Raw genomic sequence first — 22365 nt, 5'->3', positions numbered from 1 at the left:
TCCAGCGCGCCTCCATTCCTCCTGTTTGGTTCCTCTTTATAGTCCTTCAGAAACGCACAGAGGTGTTATTTAGGCCTGGCCAATGTCTCGTTATTCCCATAGTTGTCCGTCAGCGAAGCCCGGCATCCTGCCAAAGATCCGATCAGTAGGAAGATTGGGATTTGAACCCTGCAGACTGCCGGTGCTGTTTGGAATTGGGGTTTTCTTCATGTTTGATGGGAACAGGAAGCGGCAGCTCTCCATTCTTTCACCCTCCTCTCCGACTTTCTTCTCTGTATTGTGCTTCCTGTCGTTCCTCCTAACCCTCTGTCTCCTCAAACACTCTCCACTCGCTCATGGCTGAACGGCTCTAACTTCCGAGTTTCTTAAAGTTGACCCTGTGTACATAAGGGGCGATTCTCCCCTAACCTTGCGCCTGCAACGAGCATCAGAATCTGCTGCTCCTCTGCAGATGACCTGGCACTCACTGCGTCCCTGGTTTTCTTGCAGGCCACCTGTGAGAGGGGCTTTGCCGCCATGGAGGAGTCCCATCAGAAGGTGATCGAAGAGCTGCAGAGGAAACACCAGAGAGAACTGGAGAACCTGAAGGAGGAGAAGGAGCGACTGCTGGCGGAGGAGACGGCAGCCACAATCGCTGGTAAAAACCATCCCCAGGGGGCCTTTAATGAAACATTATTACCTCATGCTGCTCTGATGAAAGCTCCAGAGAACTCTCCACAGTCACTGAAGCTTTTTTCTGCCTGTTATCTCAGCTATTGAAGCAATGAAAAACGCTCATCGGACGGAGCTGGAGAAGGAGCTGGATAAGGCCCGCAAGGCCAACAACAACACCGAGAACGCGGATATAGAGGAGATCCGCAGACAGCACGAGTGAGTTCTCTGCCCTGCACCACTGATGGGACTGCATTCATCAAAAAGATCAAACAAACGGGGCCAAATAAATGCTATAGAGCCCACCTAGACCTGCTAGGGACTCCTCCATAACCCCTGACAGTCATGCCTTTCATTGCTTTACGATCAGCTTCAGTTGTCGGGGTCATGTTGATGCTGATTGGTGCAGGGATTCGTTTTAGAAACAAGTTCTCATGTCGTGCTACTTTGTCAAAACAAGTTAGGCTTGTGTACACTGCCTTGCAAACGTATTGAACACAGTGAAACATTTAATGTGTAAAGTAGTTTGTCAGAATAATAAGGTCTGAGGACTGAAGCCAGAAGTTTCCTTTTGAACCTTTTCCTATTGCAGCCACAAAGACGACGTCCTTTATAAGGATCTGATGTGGCTGGACCGCATTAACCTTATTCTGCTTTGATCCGAGATTAAATTACACACAGGTGGACTCGGTTTACTAATTGGGTAACTTGTGTAGACTGTTGCTTGCTCTGGATTTCATTTTGGAGCGTCAGGGCAAAATAGGCTGAATACAACTGAAATGATGCTTAAAAATTGTGTCATTTTCCCTCCATTTCACAGTCGCTCTCTGCTTTGTTGTGGTCTAACACACGAAACCCTAATAAAATACATTGAAGCTCGTGACACAATGTAAACGTTAAATGAGTATGAATGCTTTTGCGAGGCACTGGATAGAAACCTCATTTCGGGCCTCAGTGGTAAACATAATTAGACCAAACCAGTGGGCCCCTTCCTCAGGTGGTGGTCCTGGTGGTTTTTTTTTCTCTCTGTGTGACTCTGCGTTCTGTTTCAGGGAGGAGCTGACTTCCTTCCAGCAGGATATCGACGTGCTGTCGGAGCAGTATTCCCAGAAGTGCCTGGAGAACGCCCACCTGGCCCAGGCCCTGGAGGCCGAGAGGCAGGCCCTCAGGCAGTGTCAGAGGGAGAACCAGGAGCTCAACGCGCACAACCAGGTGCAGAGGCACACGCTGCTGCATCAGACCCACCCGTGGTGCACCAGCGGCATACCCAGAGCCTCACCGACCTGTCCTGAATCTCTTCTCTGGGCCGTGTTTAGGAACTGAACAATCGTCTGGCAGCAGAGATCACCAAGATGCGCTCCATGGCGTCCGAGGACGGCGCTGGAGATCCGAACAGCACAATCCAGGGCAAAGAGCTGTACGAGCTAGAGGTAAGGCTCAGGGACGGATATCACGTGAAAAAGATTCTGAAGCGAGTTCATACTGGTGCGGTTTGGCGGCAGCAGCTGTTTCCCCTCAGGAGCACTAGCAGCTGTGAGAGCTTCTCGTTGTGTTGTTGCTCAGGTGATGCGGCGGGTGAAGGAGTCCGAGGTCCAGTACCTGAAGCAGGAAATCAACTCCCTCAAAGATGAACTGCAGGCTGCTCAAAGAGTAACTTTGATTCCTTTGGTGTTGTTTCTTTTCCCTCCGTTTTGAGTTGCACAGCCTTCTCGGAGGTGGTTTGTTTCATTTTGGCAACAGTCAGGAATTCGAAGTTGGCCGAGACACGCAGAAATGCTTTGTGTCTGACTAGGCACAACAATGTGTTTGCAGGACAAGAAATATGCAACAGATAAGTACAAGGACATCTACACGGAGCTGAGCATTGTGAAGGCCAAGGCGGAGCGGGATCTTGGCCGACTGCGAGAGCAGCTGCAGCTGGCCCACGAGGCGCTGGGAGAGCCGTCGCTCGAGGACCTGGAGCGAGGAGGATACGGTAAAACATCGCCGTCTGAAGCGCACTCCATGAGGGGGAGCACTCATCTCATCCAGATCTTTTTCTAACCTTTCTCACCACAGATATCATGAAGTCCAAAAGCAACCCTGACATCCTGAAGATGGCAGCCGCTGCAGCCAAGCGCTCGGAGCGAACCCTGAGGTCAAAGGTAGGTTAGGAAAAGCCTATTTGCAGCAAATCCGTAAGAGCTCACATCACATCACTGTGATGTGAAGCAGCAACGCAATGAGAGCAAACACAGCGGTCCTGTCTCCATCCATCAAGGCCTGAGACGCACATTCCAGCTATTTGCTGCCCTCTGCAGGTCGTCTGGATAAGTGCATGCACCCTGGCTGTTGTCATGATCTACAGCAGTGGTCCCCAATCCTGGTCCTCGAGGGCCAGTGTCCCTGCAGGTTTTACATGTGTCCCTGATCCAACACACCTGACTTACTTCCCCAGTGTGCTGTCAAGTTCTCCAGAGTCCTCCTAATGACCTCATTATTTGACTCAGGTGTGTTGAAGCAGAGTAACAAATAAAAGTTTCAGGACACCGGCCCTCGAGGACCAGGATTGGGGACCACTGATCTACAGTGTCGTACTAAAGTAGCCACAACCTTCAGTGGCTTTTATGAGATTTTATGTGATAGACAAACACACAGCTTGTTTTTAATTTTTCTATTTTTTGCAGATAAAAATTATAAATGTTGATGAGGGATTTGGGATTCAGCCCCCCTGACTTTGATGCCCCTATAAATAACATTGTGTGCTTCAAATTGGTTTTAGAAGTTACCCAACTAATAAATAGTGTTAATCTGTTTTTCATGTTTTTCTCAACATAAATCCAGCTGTTTTGTGAAAAGATCAAAACTTGGTCTGAAAACATTATTGAAAGACAGCAATGGGATCGGCAAAAATGTAACTTTTAGGCCTACATACAAAATGATTAGCATAACGTCAAGGTGTGTGTAAGGAATCCCACAGTGGGACATGATGTGTAAGCACAGCCCACCTCACGCAAATTAAGGAAAAGGTCCAGAGAGAAGAGAGCGCACACTTTGATAGCTTGACAGCAAGGGGCAAGAATACAAGGCTGCAAAACGCTTTAGATTGGAGAAGAGGTTCAACTTCAAGTAGATCGAAGCATATTTGTGTGTTAAAAGGACCCACTCAAATACCAGACCTAAATCCAAGTGAGAATATGTCGCAGGATTTTAGCTCTAGCTGCTCTGCAGGAACAATGGTCAGAAATCCAGTAATTCTCTACATGTACAAAGTTGGTAGAGACTTGGCCCAGAAGTCCTTTAAGCCGTAATAGCAGCCTAAGGTGGTTCTACAAGATATTGGCTGAATAAAGACGCACACTGCATTTCTTTCAGATTTTAATAAATGATCTAATGATCCATGTAGGTGTTGTTTAAGCTCTTATTATGGGTCTATCACATAAAGTCCTGCCTAAACTCGTTTGAATTAGTGGCTGTACCATGAGTTCCAGGGGTATGACTACTTTTCCACGGCACCGTATATCAGAACTTCCTCAGAACTGCAGTCTTGGGATTTTGTTGCAATTCAAACGCCACAGTGGTCTAACACACACTTGCTGGTGTGTGTGTGTTTGTTTTTTCCTCCCCTTCTGTCCTCAGTCTGTGAATCGAGACATGCCCTGGGACAGTTAGCTGAAGACGTGTAGGCCTACTCCCTCCTCTCCTTTTAGGTAAACCAAAGCAGACACACCCACGGGTTGGTGTTACACACCCTGCTGCCTTCCACTCAAGATCTGACAACCATCTTTAGTTAATGCTAAATTCCTCACGTTTTATTTATTTTTTTGTTACAGCCAGAAAACTGTTTAAAAAGTCAACCTAAGAAACATACCTGCTTAGATTTAATCATTAATGGGTAACAACAGAATAATAGAGAGGAAAATCCCTGCCTAACGCCCATCAGTTTCTGTGAGCGGTGTCCTAACCTGAAAGTGTTTCTTTTTGTTTCCCTTCAGAGTCTGAAGGAAGGGCTGACGGCGGAGCAGAGACTCCACCTGTTCGAGAACAAAGACGCTAAGGAGTTCTGAGAGCGACGCTTCACGTCCGCCTGCCGCGCTGCATGTTTAGAAGTCCACGAGCGTTTAGCTCTGCTACGACGTATTTAGAAACACTACACACTGGTCACTAAACACATCGTATATGTCATTAAAGAAGAGACACGCTATGAAGTTTGAATTTCATGTCTAGACTTTGCATTCCATGCACTTCAGTTAACTGTGACATTTTTTTTTTCTTCTTCTATGTCTTATTGTAAATATTGTTTTAAAAAAAAAAAGAAAAAAAAAAAGAGCATCTGCCATGCATACACTAAACTATGACTGTGTAAGCTACTGTTTTAACACTATAGACTGTTGCTAGCCAAAGACGTGGAGCTGTAATGTTGAGTGGCTAAACAAAAGCAAAAGTGCATATTGAGAAAGTAACACTCGCCTAACGACGGCGTAGGAATGAGTCCGGTGTTCAGCGTGTTATGGCTCCTCCGCAGCACACGTGCAGGTGCTGCTCAGTAAACAAGCTTTGGGAATGAAAGTGCTCGACCACAGCCGGAGACGAGCTCCCATCCGCCGTTGCTTCTCTCTCCGTCTTCCTCGTTAAACGCGCTACGTTCACGCAAACCTGATTTTCCTCCAAACGGAAGGCCCACGGACACGTTCACTGACTATAATTTAAGTACATGCATTAAAAGTTCTAGTTTTTGTTGTTGTTGTTGTTTTACTCTCACAGCAATCATTGGTCCAGCTGTATAGGAGTTGCTCCAGTTGGTTTATGTTCGTAGTCCTGTTCTGTGGCAGTCCCTTTGTATTTATTTAAATGGCTGGGATTTTTTTTTTTTTTTCTTTCACGTTCCCATTCCTCTGTACTCTATTATTGTAAATATAAAGCAAATATACACCAACTGACTACAGGTTTATTAGCAATAAATATTTTTGCACCCTTTGCTTTTGCCTACTACCCATGTTTCACCCTTGAGGCCTTATCATTTCTGACTGATTTCCGACTTTCCGACGAGGAGAAGCTGGAAGCGCCACGTTTGGCAAAAATAAAAGACTCTGAGGTAAATCGGTGAGATGAAAAGTGAAAACAAAATAGTCCTCAATAATTTATTCCACAGATTAAGAATAATCTCTCCTCAGATTTTCTTGTGCTCAGATTCTCCTATTTTGTTCTACTCCCTGAAAGTTTTTAGAAACGTCCACTTTGTTGGGAAATGAATGTACGCAGTAAGCACAACGATACACTTCCTATTAACTCTGTTTACGGTAAAAATCAGTTTTACCCCCCAAGAAACTCGTCCCTGAAACTCAGATGTGTTTCTCTTGTCCAGAGGATGTAGATAGAAGCTCCAAACAGACCTTGAAAGGAAAGTGGCGCCTGTCGCACCTCTTGTTGCTCAAGCAACCTGTTTGTCGCCTACAAAGTCAGCAACTCTGGTCCTCGTTTCTTTAGACTACATTCTGTCCTTGTAACAATTTACTGCCCAGTAAATGATTACAATCCTCACTATTCTCATTGCTTAACTTTTTTCCCCACAAAAATTCCCTACAGCGTCAGGATAAAGGTTTCAAAGCAGGCTTTTGACCCTTACAGCTGATTGATGATAGATTATTAGCATTTCAAGTACCTCCAGCTGGATGGTTGGAGATGGCATCTGCCCTGTTATCCAACAGACTAACATTAGCAAACCAGCTCTCCACTGTAATGCCTCTGCTGCCAAGCCTCGGACTCACAAGACATCGAATATCTTCCACACGTCACCAAAGGTCATCCTAATTTATGGTGCCTGAACAAGCTTTCACCTAAGAGGGGCAATGAAGGGTTAATGTGTGCAAAAATACAATAAAATGTGTCTTGTTTTAAAGGATAGCTAAGTTAGTAAGGCATTTTTATTATGTGATAAAAAATGACCTGGCACGGGTCTGATTGAAATTTGTAGTGGAACGGACTATCTTTGTTCCACAGATGAGTGTTGGCTGTGTGACCCTTGCTTAGGGATGTCAAACTCGTTTCTATATTGGGCCAATTTGACATGAAGTCGTTAAAAGGGCACAAGTATAGATGGTACTTTTGATTTCATAATTTCATTTCAGTTTGCATTTAAATACAAAGAAATGCACAGTAACATAAAAGTAGCACCCTTAGGTCCAGTTTATACAGGTTATGTGCAAAAAAAAAAAAAAGTTGATGGAGTGAGTTACGCTTTAAACTCATCATTCTGCAACACTTTATCTCTTTTTAGACATTTCTGGGTGGTTTTAACGTGTTGGGAAAACTGACATCTAGTGGCAGGATGCTGGTACTACAGTTAAAACAAATCAACAGTTAAAACAAATCAATCAAAACAATCAATCGCTACAGGAGGCAGTTTTAGCCACTTTATACAATTTAAAAGGATATATACCCCTACTTTATGACACGGTATGCCCTTTTTAGCTCTTGGTGGTCTAATAAATTGCCTTGACAGGCCGGATTGATATGTGCTTTAATTATTTGGTGCTTTAGTCATTTGGTCAAGTCACCTACAGTCAACACACAGCAAAAAGCAATTGTACCATTTATCTAAATAAAAAGATTAATCTGTATTATCAGACAGTTCCACAGTTTCCAATGAAAATAAACGATGGACTACGTTATGTTGCTGTTCAAGGTTGTAAAAACTTAGTGATTTATTTTGAAGGGCGTTTATCCGGAAGTCGGAGATTAGGTTCCAACATGACACCGCATCTATCAGAGTAGTGTGTGTTCCTGGAAAGTGGGGATATTTATTTAATGAAGGGCTTTTTTCTTTCCTGGCTCCGCTAGAATTGACAGGAAAGGAGGGGACCTGTTAAAGGAGGAGGCCGGGATGAAATCCTAACTGAATGTTAAAAAACGCAGAGATTCGTCCCGTCCGGGTAAGTTGTGATCAGAGAGCCCTTTACCTCCGTCCTGTCTTTGTCTCACCCAGCCGGGCCTTGCCCCTATGCGGACCGTTTAAAATGAACGCAGTGCAAAACTCCATTAAAAGTATTCCTCAGTTTAATAAAATGCAGTTTGTGGCTCTTTCGGGGACACGTGTGAGGAATCGTTTAATAAACCTTCCATTGAAATCGTGCATTCTTCAATTCGGAATTGATTCAACAATGTAAAGGTTTGTATTGGTGCTAAAACACTTGATTTGATGTTTTGCGCTGGACGTTTTTTCCTGTGAAGAAGTTGGTGACAGCCACGGAAGCTCGCGAGGAAGAGGCACTAGCTTCAGCGGTGTAAGATCGTATTTTATTGAAACCAAAATATTTTTGGGGGAAATTGACCTAGCCGAAATGACGACAGACAAGAGTGGCTTACTTGAAACCAAGAGTGCATAAAATTTAAAGTATAAAATCCCGTCTTTTTAGAATATTCCATTGAATCTGTGAAAAATCCGATGGGAACTGACACGAGGAAAGATCACAGCGGCTACACCGGGCTAGGCTAGCAGTAGCATGCTAACGCTCGCTAAGCTAACTAGCGAGTCTGACCTGTCAGTCTCGGTGGGGAAAAGTTAACTTCGTCTGTTGAAGTGATTTTCTTTTGAAAACCAAGTACTGGAAATAACTGTCATGTTAAATTAATCTGGAACGAAGCCAAAGGGTAAGCGGCCGGTTAACCCTTTTTTGTCTGTTCTTTACAGCGGGATTTAATATCAGGTACACGTCAGTTACCTAGCTAGTAACGGCGGTGTGTGACTTCTGCGGGTTAACCGTTTCCTTTGTCCCCAAAACTGTGAAGATTAATGTGCGTAGAGTTACCTACTGGGGGGGACAAACTTCGTCTTTACTTGACATTTCCTGAGCAGGTGAGAGATGGAGTCATTTGTCAGAGATTTAAATGCCCTCATCAGGGGCTCGGCTGTCATTAACGTCGGACTTCTGATTATTCACTGTAATTTTCCCAAGAATAATAGGTAAAAATAATAATAGTAGTTCCCCCCTTTTTTTTCTCTTTTTTTTTTTTTTTTTTTGTAAGGCATCTAAAAGCTTCTGGGTGGATATTTGACCACTGCTGGCAGGATGGGTGGTATTCATGGGTTCCTGGCACCAGTGCAGCTTTTATGCATGGTCTGCAAGTCTGAAATGAGCCAAAGGTCGTTGCTTTTGGGAATGCCTTTCCAAAACCTTCATCTGGCTTGGGGCTAGCACAAGGTGTTAAATTCATCCGCTTTGAGAAATGCACCATTAACCACTGGCAGCGGCACAGCCCTAAGCATGATGCTGCCACCGTCCTGCTTGACAACTTAGCCGTGATGTTTTAAGGGTTGAACAACCACCTCGACCTTTTTCAGATATCATCCTTGTCATTGTGGCCAAATCGATCCGATAAATATTAGTTTCCTCTGACCGTAAAAAAAATTATTTTTCTCTCCAGAAGGCATTGTGATCCTCCATGTGAGCAGCTGTAAATTAAATTCAGGCTTTAAAGGAACTATAAGTAATACTGACACCTAGTGGTTAAAATCGGTACCACATACACAACTGGTTTTCAGCGGTCTGCTGTTGCACTCAATTTGTATTTACACAGGAGAGGTCTGCGGTGTTGTATTCTGTTCTACTTCTGGTCCGCTTCTCTAACTGGCTTCCATGTCTCCAGGCTGCTGTGCTTTTGCCTAAATAAAATGCCAAATGCTGCACTCTTGTTTTGGAACTCTCATATGATTGGCCGAGGAACCAGGAAGTAAATATGGGCTGCACTCTGAGCTGAAGTAGTTCTGGACCACACCTCTAGGTTTGAAAGGAGAAAAACTTGACTAAGACATTGCTGATGGAGAGGACTGATTGTTTATAGGGAATGTTACGTCCATCCCGGATGGCAAATGAGAATGATTTAGGTTGATTTTAAGGCAAACATCTTACCCAAAGCTCGTTTTAAGGTGTCAGTATTGAAGCAGATGCTTTATCGTGGTGGTGGTGTGAGTTACGCTGCTGTTAATTAATGACATCCGTCCCGGCGAGCCAAAATCTCACGTCAACTGTGTTATGGTTCTATTTTAAGTGAATAAAATGAGCTTTTTCTCCTCCTTCCATCCATTCCAGTTGTTATGGAGCAGCCACCTGGGAGCTTGGAGGATCTACAGCATCAAGATGTCTCTCCCTCCATTATCCCCGGCGTAATTGACTTGACCAGGAAGGAGGGAGAATGCCTCCACAGCTCGCCGTCTCTCGATGCCCTGCGGAGGGTCAAGGGCTCCGGCTGGGCCCCGAACTCTGGAGCCTCCATCCACGCATTACAGTTCCCGGAGACCGGCTCCCCGGATGTCACGGTCCGATCGGGGGATCAAATTCAGCCAGACAATGCCTTATCCCACACTACAGTCACGCTGTCCTACGTGAGCAGGTCTCACGTCTTCTCCACTCACAACTCTCCTGTGTACAGCGTGTCGCCCGTCAGGTTCTCCCTCCAGCCTCACTGCAACGCGGACAACAGGGGCACCGGCTATGCGCTCAACCACCGCTACCCGGAGCGGGAAGAGGAGGCCGTGAACCCCGTCTCGCGGACGGAGCCGTTTCCCTCCTTTTTGCAGCCTCAACTGGGACCCGAGGAGGACGCGAGAGAGTACTGTGTGCAAGAGCCTCCAGAGTTCAACGGAGGAGTCCCTTCCGCCGACGCGTACGAAGAAGAGCCACCGGGGGAGGAAGAGAAGCGCAGCGGTCTTCCTGAAAACGGAGACCGCATGGAGGACGGCCAGCGTGGCGGCAGTGAACCCTTCCCTGGAAGTTCTCCGGGCCGACGAGGGAGGGACCTCCGACGTGCTTCTCGTCGAGATTAAGAAACGGGACCAAGCAGATCTGTGCTCGGCGAGCAGGGAGTACAAGAGTCCTCTGGAGGATCCCGTCTCCCCACCCTCTACCTCAGTAGGCGACGCGGAGGACGTGTTCCTCCTTCCCCAGGCCTCCAGCTCCCCCAGCGGAGATGGCTTCTGCCCGGAGGCTGCTGACGATGCTCTGCCCGACACGCTGAGTACCGGCGGAGCCCCCCGGGAGAGCGTGGCGCTCGGTGACCGCCCCGCAAGGGCAGAGTCCAGCGACGACCGTAAACGCTCATCCCATAGGCGGAAGGCCGTATTGCAACCAATGACTGACTTGCCTGATGAGCCTCGCGTGTCGGGCGACCCGGAGGACAGAACCGCCGGCGCTGCGCCTCACGTTAACGGGAACGCCAACGTGCTGGAAAGGACTATAAAAGAACGGAAGCTGCCCATGCGCTCTGGTCGAGGGACTCGGCTGGAGGCGATAGTCATGAATATAAACTCGAGTCGCTATAGAGTGTCGGGCTGCATACTCGCCAATAAGAAACCCAGTGCCTCCCAGCCACCGGCGCATCAGTCTGCCTTCCCCAGCTCCCAGAGGAAGAAAGGCCGTGCCAAGCCCTCGCTGTCACAGAGAACCGTCAAACGAAAAGCTGCGAATGGGAACAAAGGTAAACCCGCTGATGCCCAAACTAACGATGACTCTACCTCTCTTTCTGGTCTCCACGACTCAGAAAAGGCAGGCGGCAGCACCCCTGCTAAAAGACCCCGATGTGCGCGGCAAAGCAGACCACCTCGGAGTCGCCCCGTGAAGTCCAAGACAAAACCCCCGACCCGGCCCGGCGCACACCCACCCGCACACCACAACTCGAAGAGGAAGCCGCAGCGGCTCCCCGTGCCCGGACCCTCAGCGGAGATCAAGGCACCCAAAACGCCGCCGCCCCTTCCGCCGGCACCCAAATCTCCACAGACCAGCCGGGGAGACGTCAAAAGCAAGTCCCCTGGGAGCAAAGCGCCCCCCGCCCAGAACTCAAAGGCGCCCCGCGCCCCAAGGCGGAGGCGAAAGAAGCCCAAACGCTGCCAGCCCTCCTCCATGTTCTCCCCAAACGAGCCTGAGATCAAGCTCAAGTATGCCAGCTACAAGGAGGAAAAGAAGGACCTCAGGTCGGACAGTTTCTCTCCGTTTGTCCGTGTCAAGCGTCAGCAGCCGCTCCCTGCTCTGTGCACCATAATCAACTACGCCGAGGAGGGGAAGGCGCCACCCAGGAAGCAGCAGCAGGCCCACTCCAGCCGCTTCGTCTCCGCCGCCGTGCCCAGCACCTCCTGCCTGCGGCTGGGCCGGCCGTCCAAGCACAGCCGGCTCCAGCGCGCCCTGGTCTGCTGCCTGTGTGGCCGCTCGGCCAACTCCGTTGACCTGGGGGACCTCCACGGGCCCTACTACCCCGAGGGGTACCGGCCCAACCCCAAAGCCCCGGCCCACGAGTCGGGTCTCAAGGAGGACGAGGAAGACTCCAGCGACTCGGACTCTTCCTCCAGCATCCTGAAAGCCAGACGCTGGGCCTGCGGCCCGGGAGCGCCGCTGAAGCAGCAGGGGCCCCCGGGGAGCCGCAGGTGGGCCAGCGGCAGGACCGGCAGCCCGGCCGCCAAGAGGGCCCGACCGGACGGTGGCCTCGCGGACGCCGAGGACTGGTACAGCCCGCCCGTGCTGCCCGCCGAGCCGTGCGAATACTGGCTCCACGAGGACTGCGGCGTCTGGTCGGCAGGCGTGTTCCTGGTCAAAGGCAAAGTTTACGGGCTGGAGGAGGCCGTCAAGGTGGCTCAGCAGACGGTAAAGCTGCTCTCTAAACCCCGTGGTAGCAATGCGGTAAACAGTCGCAGGGACGTCGATGCCTTGATTTCTGCTCGTTCACTTTCCCGCTCGGTAACCGGTTAGATTTCACATGTGTTGTCAAATCTCAGCCGCAGGAAGCCCGAAGAATTGAGTCGTTTCGGTTCAAATGGCAGCGGAGTGCGTTGGCGCTGACAAACAAAACCTTAAGCACCGATTCAGCGCTCCCTCTGCTTTTATTTGCAACAATTAAATCAAATGGCTGGTTTATGAAGCTTCGCTCAGGGCTGCAAATTTCCGTAGAGAAATCAGAAGTGACGTTTTTAACAGCAACCTCGGGAGGAATAAGTGGGTCCAGATGCTGAATAAATAGAAGTCATTTTTCTAGTGTTGGGGTTTCAGTCTAAATCTACTGAAGACCCCTAACCCTAAAGAGAAAATAGAAAAAAGGAAGGCAGGGTCTGTAGTCTAGTCTCAAAGGTGTGAAAAGCTGCCCTTAGATGGGGCGGTACTGATGCTGCCGGGGAGGGAGGACCCGAGTGTTGTGTTGACCAGCCATTTCCCTCACGTAGGCTCACATCATCCGCTGCTGGAGAATCTTGAGCTGGTTTACAAATCAGATATGTCACCAAATGGTTTAAGCAAACAGCCATACTCTGGTGTTGGCAAGAAAGCCAATGTCTTGTTTTGTAAGCAAGAGGAGAAACGATGGGTTGATGAATCCGAACTCGTCCCAGATCGTTCTGGTGGCTTCAGCTCTGAACCGATTTAGGAAAAAGGAAACTTTCTTTTATCAGGCAGGCATCTTTCCGACTCCACCGTAAGAGCTAAGTTGGATGGAGATGCGAATAGTTTGCTGGCTTTGTCTATAGGTTGATCTGCCTTTCCTGAAGAAAAGTTGGAGCTCTCTACCCTCGATGAAGAGGTGCATGATGATCCGGACAAATGGCTTCATCAGGAGACCTGCTTTAGATTTACGGCATAAGAAATAAAGTCTGAATGGCGTCGTCTTTTCACCTGGACAAACATCCCGGGCGGATCCAGGATCCCTCACTGAAATTTCACTTCCCTTCAGCCGTCTACAGCCCATAAGTGCTTCTCTGTGGCCCAGCAGAACCTTGCTTTCTTCTCTTTGGCTGTTCGTGGTGGTTGCGGCTCGGCTTCCTGGACGTAAATCTGACTTCCTTCAGCTGATCTCGTTCAGTTTCCCCGCAGACCATTAGTCCCCTTTCTGCCTGTTTGTCTTCCATCTCTTCTGTTGTTCACTTCCTGTTTCCAAAGCAGATTGCTGGGTTTCTCTGACCTGACCTGCCTCGGTCTACCTCCATGTTTTTCTTTTTTTTTATTTTACAATCTGGATGTTTTGTTTGTACTTGCTCCATATTTGGGGTCTGGGAACAACTTACTTCAGTCAACAAACTCTTTAAGTCTGTAAACTTCAACTAAACTACTAAGCGAAAGTGAAAAGAAATAAATAAAACAAATAAACTGAAACCAACAACCAATAAAATAACGCAGTGATGTCACAGCTCGCCGTGGTTAAGGGATTGGATTTGAGGAAACATTTTAACAAAATAATTGGTGTATAATTTGCCGAACTAGAGGACCGTCCTCTTTTTGGAGAGTTGTTTCTTAATGTTGTCAATTAGCCATCACAGTGGCTGACTGAAAGGAGGGATGGACTACCAAGATGGTGGCTTAAAAACGTTCATGACCTCAGAAGCAGGCAGCGTGATGATTTCACATCTGGAGTTAGCGACTCAGGCCAAACAAGGATAATACTCTCTGCTTGTTTTTAGGTTTAATAGTAGAGAACTTAACGCATGGTGGCGGTCTACGGCCGACCGCCATAGCAACACAGCTAGACCAACATCGGCGTAGCAGCTTTTAGCTTTAGCTGAGATTTAGCACGTTTATAAGGATTATATAGACACATTTCATGCAGCTTAGCCTGATGAGAGATCTGGAAAACGGATAAAAGCGGCAGCCGGACCATCAGTGTTTTACACCACTCTGGGGGGGAAGGAAAAGTTTAAAAGCACTAAAAGTTTTCTAGCATCATGGCTCAGTGGCCTGTTAGCAATTAATCAGTAAAGCACCGCCAGACAAGGTCCAGCCCAGGGAAAGAAACTTTTATTGTTCTATGCTAAGCCCATTTCCTCTGCCTAGACACAACCTCTCACTCAACAGCGGTGGACGCCTGATAGCCGCTGAGTTTTATATTGTTTACAGCACGTGTGTCAAGCTCAAGGCCCGCAGGCCGAATCCGGTCCCTCAAGGCAATTTATCCGGCCCTCAAGAGCTCAATATAGGAATGAGTTTGACAGCCCTGGTCTAGAACAGGCGTCTAGGGACCGGGTTGCACACCAGCTTCAACGGTCTCTTGGGAATCTATGATTGTTTTCGGGTCGTTTCCAGCAGGGCTGGAGGTTAGCCACACATCCTCAGATGGCAGACTGTGCTGATCCTCGCCTGTCTTTCTCCAGATGTGTTCGGCGTGCCACAACCCAGGAGCTACGCTGGGCTGCTTCTTCAAAGGCTGCCCCAACAAGTACCACTACAGGTGTGCTCTGGAGTCAGGTGAGGGCTCACCCCCAAGCTAAAGTGTTCACACCGTTTGAACCTTTTCACCAGCCGTCTTTAAAGCCACAAACCTCCATTGGCATTTCCTATGAAACACCAGCACAAAACACTCTGTGGTGTTTTTCAACCTTTTTAAATAGTTCTTTTTAACAAATTAAGGTTGAAAAAGTGTGAGTCGCCGGTGCTTATACCGTCTCTGCAGTATTTCCAGTGGTGAAGCTTGAATTGAGCGGCCCGCATGAAGCAGCTTTGGTCTAAACCGTTGGCTGCAGGTTCACCGTCGTCCTACTAGAGGCTGGACCCTCTCCTCAGCCTCGGCGGTCTCCAGCCCTTCTTTCTGTGATTTGATTCGGGTTTAGTTCATCTTCCCCATCAGCTCTGACCTGCTGCTCTATAGCTGCTGCAGGGCAGCATGCCCACAGCATGATGCCGCCACCACCGGTGCTGAGATGAATCTCTGAGAATGTTTTCTTTTTTTTTCCCCCGCAGACTGTGTACTCGTAGAGGAAAATTTCTCCATGAAGTGTAGGAAGCACAAGGTGAGCCTCCGAGGACGACAGTCCGGAGAAGCCCAGATAGACGTTCTGTAGCGGGGGGGGGGTGGGGTGAAAGAGGAAGGTTTCACGTTGACGTTTTCATTCGTCCACCAGAACAAGACGCTGAAGGCACCTCCAGGGAGTCGATGGCACGACAGGTGACAGTTTCCACAGACCTCATGAGGTGAGTGAGGCTCTGTAGTGTTACTACCCCAGCATGTTCAGGGTTGTAGTCTTTTAGCAGTGACCTGCTCTGTTCAGTGAGAGTTACCGAAACGCCCATTCTGCTCAACTTGCTGCCTGTGTGACTGGCTGCAGGCAAACATGCGAGCATCTCTCAGAAAAACGCATAAAGGGAAGAAAATATTGTGGAATAAAGAGGTAGAAATTCTAAATTGGAAAAAGAAACATTTGCAGTACAGAACCATCCATGCAGGGTTAGTGTCCCGCCTATTGAGGCGCGCTTGTTTTAGGCGTCCTGAAGCAATATTGTTTTTGGGAAACTGGTTTCAGATTGAAAATGAAATGCTTCAGAGTTTCATTTTTTTCCCCCCCTATTTGTTGACTTTTTCCATCACAGCGGCACACACTGGCTTAACATGTACCTGTTAGCGTACGTTTGGGTCGTCTCCTGCTTTATTGATGTGACAAAGACCTTCAGGTTACCTTCACACTGCAGGGAAATGCGACCCATATCCGTCTTTTTCATGTCAGTGTTAACAAAAAAAACACAAAACAAAATCCGATTTGTGCCCAGATTTTCCCTCTGATTTATTCCTGCATGTTCGGCCTGCAACACACTTTGACTAATTACATTAAAGTTTACAAATGAAACATTAATGAGGCACAAAGTAGCACTCTCACTCAGGAAGCTAATGCAGGATGCTTTAGCCCCCACCCATAGCATCCTGTAACTAGCAGACAGTTCATTTATATTATTTACCATTTAAAGACCCTCTTCCCCCTTCCTGTCTGCTCTACACTTTGGATTTTGTAGTTTTCCTCCTTAGTAAAGGTTTCATTTATGTCCCTCTTATAGAACAGTTATTCAAACCCTATCTGCCAAATGCATTGTTGTATGTGATAATTGCTAAAATTGGGGGAAAAACATCTTCTTTTCCATATTCAAAATATATTAAAGGTTTTAAATTATTGCTTGATAAAACAATTAAACTGTGAAATCATATGTGAAATGTAATTGTAGATTAGTCTTTACTTCCTGTGCTCACAAGCTAATTCACCACGTATCCTTTTCTGTCCCTTCACAATAATGCGCTGCTTTGTGTTTGTCTGACATAAAGTCCCGATCACCAAATAGTTTGTGGTGAAACGTTTAAGAAAACAATCCACAGCCCAGAGCGGGCTGCTTATCAGCTCTGAGCCTCGGCCTGCTGCGGGCCAATGGGCGCAGCCACGCCCTTATCTTCCAGGCTGCGGTCGGTGTCTGCATGCAGAAAGGTGTCTTCATGATCTCTCTTTTTATTTGATTTCCTCCTCTGTCAAAACTCGCTTACAGAATCCTGAAGGCGTCTACCAGTAACACGCCAACGGTGGACCAGGGGTTCCCCCGACTGACCGCTAGCACCCACCAACCTTATGGACACCATCTGTCCCTCAGCGCGACTGTTAAGCTGGAGCCCCCCCCCCACCCACCTGTGGACAGCAGGAACATTACAGAGCAGCACCCTGAATTTGTTGTTTGCCTGCTTATTTATACGGGATTGTTCTTTTTGCTCAGATCAATTTGAATATTAATCAAAGATATTTAATTTTTTAAAGATTTTCTAAGTATTTGATTATATTTAGTTTTATTTATTCCTGAACTTTTTTTTCTCATGGGCTTCTTCAGCGGTTTGTCAGAGAGGCTTATTTGTTTGTGTGTTTGTTTGTTTTTTTCCTGTGAGAGTGACCGCGTGTGGTTTTTATTTAGCTATTGAAAGGTTCTGGTGAAGCATTTTTTTTTTTTATGTTCTTCAGCCAGTCAAGGAGATTCTTACGCGTTTTATTCCAGTATGGGACAGAAGCGAGCGCGGTGGAGTTAAGCTGCCGGGCTCCCAGAGCAAACCATCCGAGTGGGCGTGGGCTGCCATGACAGAGCCGTGGCTATTCAACACCGTGGAGCAGCAGGGACTCTGCTGGGAGCAGAACGGCACAACATATCCAGCGTTTAATAATGCTGCGACATGTATATCAACTTTAAAGGCGTTACATTAAATTGAGTAAACATGCTGTACGTGTCGTACATGGGCCGGTAGATTATTAGGAGGCTAACGAGCTGCTATTCATTTAAGGGATACTTCCCATTTTTAGCAAAGAAATAGTTCCCATCCTTGTATTACAGTGGGTTTTATAAAAAGTAAAGGGAGGCTACCAGCTTAGTCGGTCAGGTTCCTCTTGCAGGGCGATTTTTAGTGTTTTTTTTATTGTTTTTTTTAAAGGACTCCAACTGTTCCCATGGTATGCAACGCTACGTTAGCGGACGCTAAACGTCTATACTGTCACGGGCAGCTTTTGCTTAGCTTCTTCTCTTTTCTCAGCGGAAAAGCACGTTCTGGTCAAGTCAGATTGACGTTTTCTGAAGCTGCCGGCTGAGTCGGACCGCCTAGTCTGCCGCGGTCTGTGGGTGAACTCCAAGTTCAGCCGGAGTGGAGGTAGCTTTCGCTTGGAAGCTAGCCTGGTGGACTCCCGATCAGCTGACTGGATGTGTGACGGTCAGTACCGTCCTGTAACATCCACCGTGGTTACGTGGATGTAAAACGGAGACGCTTTTAACGGCGGTCTCCGGTTAGTTTGGAGGTTGAAGATATCCACTAATGTAGACCTGGATCCCCTGGATGTGACCATGTTCAGGTTTAGTTGTTGCTACAACTGACCTTTTAACTAGTTGGTAGACTCCCCCAGCTCTGAGCATTTCTAAAGCTTCCTACAAACTTACAGCAACGTGCCGCCGTCTGCCTGCTACAGATAAAGTCCTAAAACATCCAGTTGACCGGTTAGTTAGTCGGGCCGTCTGCTCCGGCAGCAGCGTGTAGCAGCAGATGCTAAGTTGGACCGGCGATAACTCGGCTCACTCTGGCACTTTCAGCACCGCTACCATGTCCGCCCATGCCTTGAGACGACACAAGCAGTACTGGCAGCACACTGGACCTTCAGTGATGGAGCTCCGGTTCTGCCCTCGTGTGTGTGTGTGTGTGTGTGTGTGTGTGTGTGTGTGTGTGTGTGTGTGTGTGTGTGTGTGTGTGTGTGTGTGTGTGGTAACAGGAAGCACTCCGTTCTGCTCTGCGGCACCGGTCAGCCCACTGCGCTCCACGCCCTCTCGTTGGCTCTTTGAAGCTCGTTCGTTACCCTTTTCACTTTAAAGAAACATCATCGATGTATTAGTGATGATTTTCTTCTTTTTTTTATTTTTTTTATTGTTTATTATCTTTTTTTGCAACTCCAAAGCACTTTGGCCCTCCCACGCCTGGTTGGGATCATTCAACGCGTGCCCGTGTGCCGTTCGCCTGCGCTGCCTTTTAAATCAGTCGGGGTCTTTGACTCTCAGTCCGACCTGCTGCGGGTCCTGTCGTAGAAAGATAATCAAACGTTCGTCGTCCTGTAAAGAGGACCCTCTAAATGCAAGGCTCGCCTGTGTGCGTGGGTCCGGCCCGTCCGCCTCCCATTTCTCCTTTCATTATCACTCCAGACGTGCGGCATTCAGTATCAAAGGCCATCGCTCAAAGTAGTTTCTTCTCTCGGTTTGGGCCACAAACAGAACCTGCACTTATATCCCTCTCTGAAAAAAGCCTTATCTGATCTCCAGAGGTGTAAAGCAGCAACTCTGTTGATCTCGCGTCCGGAGTAAAGGCACCTGGCATGCACTTTTTCTGTTGCCGACTTAGTTCGTAACCCCAGAGGGCTCAGAGGGTGGGACCTGTGGGCAGCACTGACAGCGGCTCCCTGTGGGCTTGAATCCAGCCGGAGGTCTCTCAGTCGGCCTGTTGGCATCTCTGCGTACTTTGACAGTAGCCCCCCCCCCCCTGTGGGGGGCAGCATGGAGCCGCCTGAGACCTCATTCAGGGGCTTCGGCTCCTCAGCGTGTGTCACCAGCAGCACGAAGCGTCCCAGACAAATCCATGTTTCCCCTTTAGAAAAAGACAAGACCTCTTGGCTGATCCTTTTGTGCCATCTTTGTTTTTGCACCCTACCCATCCCCCCCCCATTTGTGTTTTTTTTTTTTTTTTTTTTTTATCGCAGTAAAACAGTAGGACACTGTTTTCTTTTAAGCAGGTTTCTCTGCAAGTCTGGAAGAGTCAGTGATTTGTACCAAATATTCTTTTTTTAAATATGTTTTAATGTAAAAAATAAAGTTTGCTGTGTTGCTCTCAGGGCTGAATCTCAGATATTGTAATGAGTTTGTTTGTTTTTTTTACCTCTATTTTTTATTTTATTTTTTTAATGCTGTTACTGCAGTAACACGGAGCAGGAGGGTTTTCTGCGACATTAACGTAAAGCATTTCCTGTCCTGGTACACACTAAACGTTACATTCCAGTTCCTGTCCCATCAGAATGGGCTTTCTCAGTTTAACATCAGAAGATGACTGCCAACTTATGGGTTTTCGTTTTGCTATCATCAGATTTGTTGGCTAGGTTTTTGTACCGTCACGTTCACCTCTCGGGAGTGTCCGAGGTCTTGTAATTGTCAAAATAAATATTTTGTTCAACCTTCTGGATCCCCTGTGTGATGTGTAATAATATAAAAAAAATAGATCAGACGTTTTTATTAAGCCCTGTTGATTCAACATATTGGTGTCTACCAGTTTTGCACAACTGGAGGCTTAAATTTAGTTCATTCTTTGTCTGGAAAATACTTCAAGTTCATTCCCATTGAACCGCCTCTGTAGTCTCTAGAGTTCTGTGGTCTCTTTTAACATGTTCTCCTCTGATTGTTCTGTATTTACCTACATCTACCATCTTCCCATCAACTCTGACCAGCTTCCCAATCCTTGCTGAAAATCAGCCATCCTAAACCGTGGATGACCCAAGCAGGGGTGGCTGGTGGTCAGTGGGCAGAGTGATCGTCTAAACCAGGGGAGGCACCCAGATCAGTAAAGAAGAGCCAGAAGAAAATCCAGCAGTGTTGCAAAGAGCCACACAACAAACTGTCCGCATATTTTGGATTGCTCAAACTCCTTACATAAACCCGAGCAGTTGTTAATATTTTCACATCAGATTTTCTTGTTTAGGAAGGTTGGTGCGCGTAGGACAGTGCCCCCTGGTGGCCTGTCAGAATATTTTCTCCCACACAGGTATTACAATAATGTGAGCAATAATAAACAAGCCAAACGATGACCTTAATTGTGACTCAATCCGGGAAAATTGGTATTAAACGGATGGCTAAGACTTCAGTATATGAAGGGTGAGGCGGGTCACCTGTGTGCTGTGCCAAAGTGAAAATTACATGTTAGAAATTGATAGAACCTCCATGTTCAACAGTGCTTCCCCTAGTATGCCGCGGGTTTGGTGCCTAAATTAAGACCATTGCGCACCCAGTGAGTTCTCTTGCTCCCATTTTCCAACACCAGCCGCTCAGTTACCGATGCCAACCAACCAATCAGAGCAGGCGCTGGCTTCAGAGTTGATATAGCCAGGTGGCGTCTGCATTTGGGACAAGTGGGGCCTGGCTCCACCAGATGTCGCTGTGGAGCTCTGTGTCCACAATAATTAATGGATCAGGGTGTTTTTTATATATATATATATATATATATATAGGGTAATATTGTAAATTTTAAATAAGGAATTTTCCCTTACCAATAAAATTATGTTATAAACATTTGTGTGCATATATCTAAGTCTGCCTTAAAACCGACAAACTCAGAGGCTAAATCCTCTTGAGATATTGGCGCTGGCCCACCAATGTTTGTTTAAACACCGAACATCTGAAATCGTAGTGCGCATGCCCAACACCCTCTCAGTAGACAGCCGTCGGGCACAAATCCTACGACCCCAAGCTGAGATCGTCCAATCAAAATACTTGAATTGCACACGTTACGTTTACGTTCTGCCAGATAGTGTGCGACAATCTATTGTTGGTTGGCCTTGCTGGCGAATTGAAGCATTGATGTGAATCTTTTGTGAGCCTTTATTTGTAACTTCATGTATAAAAATTTAATTATATTTAACTTGTATAAAATGGTGCTTCTAGTGTGTTTCATTTAAAATTAATCAAAGTCAGGTTGTTTGTCGCAAAAACATAGTTGATGCTAATAGGTGTTGAGTTTTAACTTAACCTGTCATGCCAGAGATGCCTCTCATATAACCTCCTGCAACAAATAAGTAGTTGCCGCTGGGTGCGCAATGGTCTTAATTTTGGCACTATTCAATTCAATTTTATTTATATAGCGCCAATTCATGAAACATGTCATCTCGAGGCACTTTACAAAGTCAAATTCAATCAGATTATACAGATTGGTAAAAAAAAAATCCTATCTATTAGGGAACCAGTTGATTGCATCAAAGTCCCGACAAGCAGCATTCACTCCTGGAGAAGCGTAGAGCCACAGGGAGAGTCGTCTGCATTGTACATGGCTTTGCTGCAATCCCTCATACTGAGCAAGCATGAAGCGACAGTGGAAAGAAAAACTCCCCATTAACGGGAAGGAAAACCTCCAGCAGAACCGGGCTCAGTATGAACGGTCATCTGCCTCGACCCACTGGGGGTTAAAGAAGACAGAGCAGAGACACAACAAGAGAGACAAAAAGCACAGAAGCACACATTGATCCAGTAATCTGTTCTACATTAGATGGTAGTAGCGGGTGAGCCGTCTTCTCTGGATGATGTCATAGTTAACAGAACGCCAGACCAGGTGTACCTTCTATGAAGAAAAAGAGAGAGAGCAAAAAGTTAGTAGATCAAAAGCTAGTAGATCGGTTGTTTTAACTGCAACAAAGACAGTTGACCAGCAGAAACATATCAGGTGTCTTTGCTGGAGAAGAAAGTCGAATGC

General features: G+C 47.0%; 2 protein-coding genes across 7 annotated transcripts in view; both read left to right on the top strand.

Annotated features, from left to right (window-relative positions):
- Positions 1–5608, top strand: part of mprip (myosin phosphatase Rho interacting protein) — a 50879-nt gene extending 45271 nt beyond the window's left edge. For 3 of the 4 annotated variants that reach the window (XM_036142558.1, XM_012864090.3, XM_036142560.1), the window contains 8 exons: positions 490–637; positions 753–870; positions 1704–1863; positions 1968–2081; positions 2215–2301; positions 2464–2626; positions 2710–2795; positions 4626–5608. In XM_036142558.1, the coding sequence (XP_035998451.1) occupies positions 490–637; positions 753–870; positions 1704–1863; positions 1968–2081; positions 2215–2301; positions 2464–2626; positions 2710–2795; positions 4626–4697 (948 nt within the window). In that variant the 3' untranslated portion in view covers positions 4698–5608. Of the gene's footprint in view, positions 1–489; positions 638–752; positions 871–1703; positions 1864–1967; positions 2082–2214; positions 2302–2463; positions 2627–2709; positions 2796–4269; positions 4341–4625 lie in introns of all 4 variants that reach the window. The other variant, XM_036142559.1, reaches the window with a different exon arrangement.
- A 1577-nt stretch (positions 5609–7185) lies between these two features.
- Positions 7186–18783, top strand: si:dkey-94l16.4 (transcription factor 20). Of its 3 annotated transcripts, none has more exons than XM_021317281.2 (6): positions 7186–7562; positions 9720–12260; positions 14747–14840; positions 15333–15382; positions 15494–15563; positions 16896–18783. In XM_021317281.2, exons 2-5 carry the CDS (start codon positions 10758–10760, stop codon positions 15539–15541), a joined length of 1695 nt encoding a protein of 564 aa, XP_021172956.2. In that variant the 5' UTR covers positions 7186–7562; positions 9720–10757; the 3' UTR covers positions 15542–15563; positions 16896–18783. The 3 variants fall into 3 exon arrangements, with proteins under 3 accessions (XP_021172956.2, XP_021172957.2, XP_012719511.2); XM_021317282.2 differs by lacking the exon at positions 7186–7562 and adding an exon at positions 7577–7798; XM_012864057.3 differs by lacking the exon at positions 7186–7562 and adding an exon at positions 7836–8280.
- Positions 18784–22365: the final 3582 nt, after the last annotated feature.

The sequence above is a fragment of the Fundulus heteroclitus genome, chromosome 10 (genome assembly GCF_011125445.2).
Source record: "Fundulus heteroclitus isolate FHET01 chromosome 10, MU-UCD_Fhet_4.1, whole genome shotgun sequence".
In the NCBI taxonomy this organism is placed as follows: Eukaryota; Metazoa; Chordata; class Actinopteri; order Cyprinodontiformes; family Fundulidae; genus Fundulus; species Fundulus heteroclitus.
Note: the sequence above shows the minus strand (reverse complement) of the source record. Positions and strands in the feature narration are given on the sequence as shown.